Source organism: Arachis ipaensis, chromosome B02 (genome assembly GCF_000816755.2).
Source record: "Arachis ipaensis cultivar K30076 chromosome B02, Araip1.1, whole genome shotgun sequence".
Lineage (NCBI taxonomy): Eukaryota > Viridiplantae > Streptophyta > Magnoliopsida > Fabales > Fabaceae > Arachis > Arachis ipaensis.
In genome coordinates, this window is record NC_029786.2 from 11,602,254 (window position 1) to 11,603,577 (window position 1,324).

The 1,324-nt window shown below is 40.1% G+C and overlaps 1 protein-coding gene across 2 annotated transcripts in view; it reads right to left on the reverse strand.

Annotated features, from left to right (window-relative positions):
• Positions 1–606, reverse strand: part of LOC107624965 (probable transmembrane GTPase FZO-like, chloroplastic) — a 62,948-nt gene extending 62,342 nt beyond the window's left edge. Inside the window, exon 1 of one of the 2 annotated variants that reach the window (XM_021115442.1) lies at positions 1–606. In XM_021115442.1, the coding sequence (XP_020971101.1) occupies positions 1–481 (481 nt within the window). In that variant the 5' untranslated portion in view covers positions 482–606. The other variant, XM_016327468.2, reaches the window with a different exon arrangement.

Below are 1,324 nucleotides of genomic sequence, written 5' to 3' on the forward strand. Positions count from 1 at the left end.
CTCCGGTAGCACCAGCAGCGGCAGCGATATCGACACGCTCAGAGACGAGCAAGTAGGCGCGTTCTCTAAGAAGATTCTTCAAGACGCAAGCAGCCTCATAAAGCCTGCCACCGCTATCGTCGCCGGCAGCAGAGAGCACAACAACCCCAACGAACTTGGAAACGGCCTTGTCCACCAGATCCAAGGCATTTGAATCGAACACTTCGTCGGTTCGAAGCTGGAGAACCAGCGTGGGGACCTTGAGTTCTGGCCTCTTGTAGCCACCGGGGAACAGCGTCCGTGGTTGTTGCTGCGAGCGGAGAAGTTGCTTTTGCGGATTGGTGGACTGGTCAGGGGCATTATTGGAAATTGAGCATGAAGACGTGTGGTGAGTGCGGGGAAGAGTGAGGAAGCGAGGGGTGAAGTGTGAAGAAGAATAAGAGGAGAAGGAGTAAGGCCTGGTGGTGATGGAGGTGCGCTGGGTGAAAATGACGGGCACCATGGATATGGCGGAGGAATCTTTTTGTTGGAGGAGGTTCAGTTGAATGTGTGAATCTGTGTAGATACTAGAAAGTAGAAGAGAGAGAGAGAGAGAGAGATTGGGTTATCGGGGAAGAGTTTATGGGAGTCACTGAATTATATTGATTTTATCCATTTCCTGATTGGTTTCCATTAGTGGACCATTCAAACATGGGCACATGGCGGTCCACTTCAGTTGATAACAATTTACTTAAAGCAAATTTATGGGCATGTTAAACATGATATAATTCTATTTTTGATCTTAAGCTTCTTGTAAGATGGAAAAGAAATGGATTAACCATTATTTGATAATTGGATAAAGAGTAGTGCTAGGGAGCCAATGGCCTAAACATACTGTGTACAATGGGCTAAATCTTTGGTTTATGAATAAAATGAACATTACCTATACTATCCAGAATAACCATCCTAAACATCTCATGTTATAAAAAGCTAATTTTGGGTTCACAAAGATTTGAACTCTTAACCTTCTAAATCTAGAACTTTAATACCATATCTTAAAACCACTCATCCCAAAAACGTAACCTGACAGGATAATGTAACACTAATAATTATAATTATATCTCTAATACTTTCTAAACTTTCATTTAGGTCGTTGGCTCCCTATACTTTCTCTCTCTTGGATAAATAAACTCCCCGGAGTTTATCACACAATTGAAGATATACAATACTTACTAATTTAATTAATATTAACACGTGTGAAAAAAATTTACGTATATTATTGTTTAACTATGTTTAGTTTTTACGTGATAGAATTCTTACTAATTTTTTTTAATCAATATGGGATTAAAAAAACAAATATATTAAG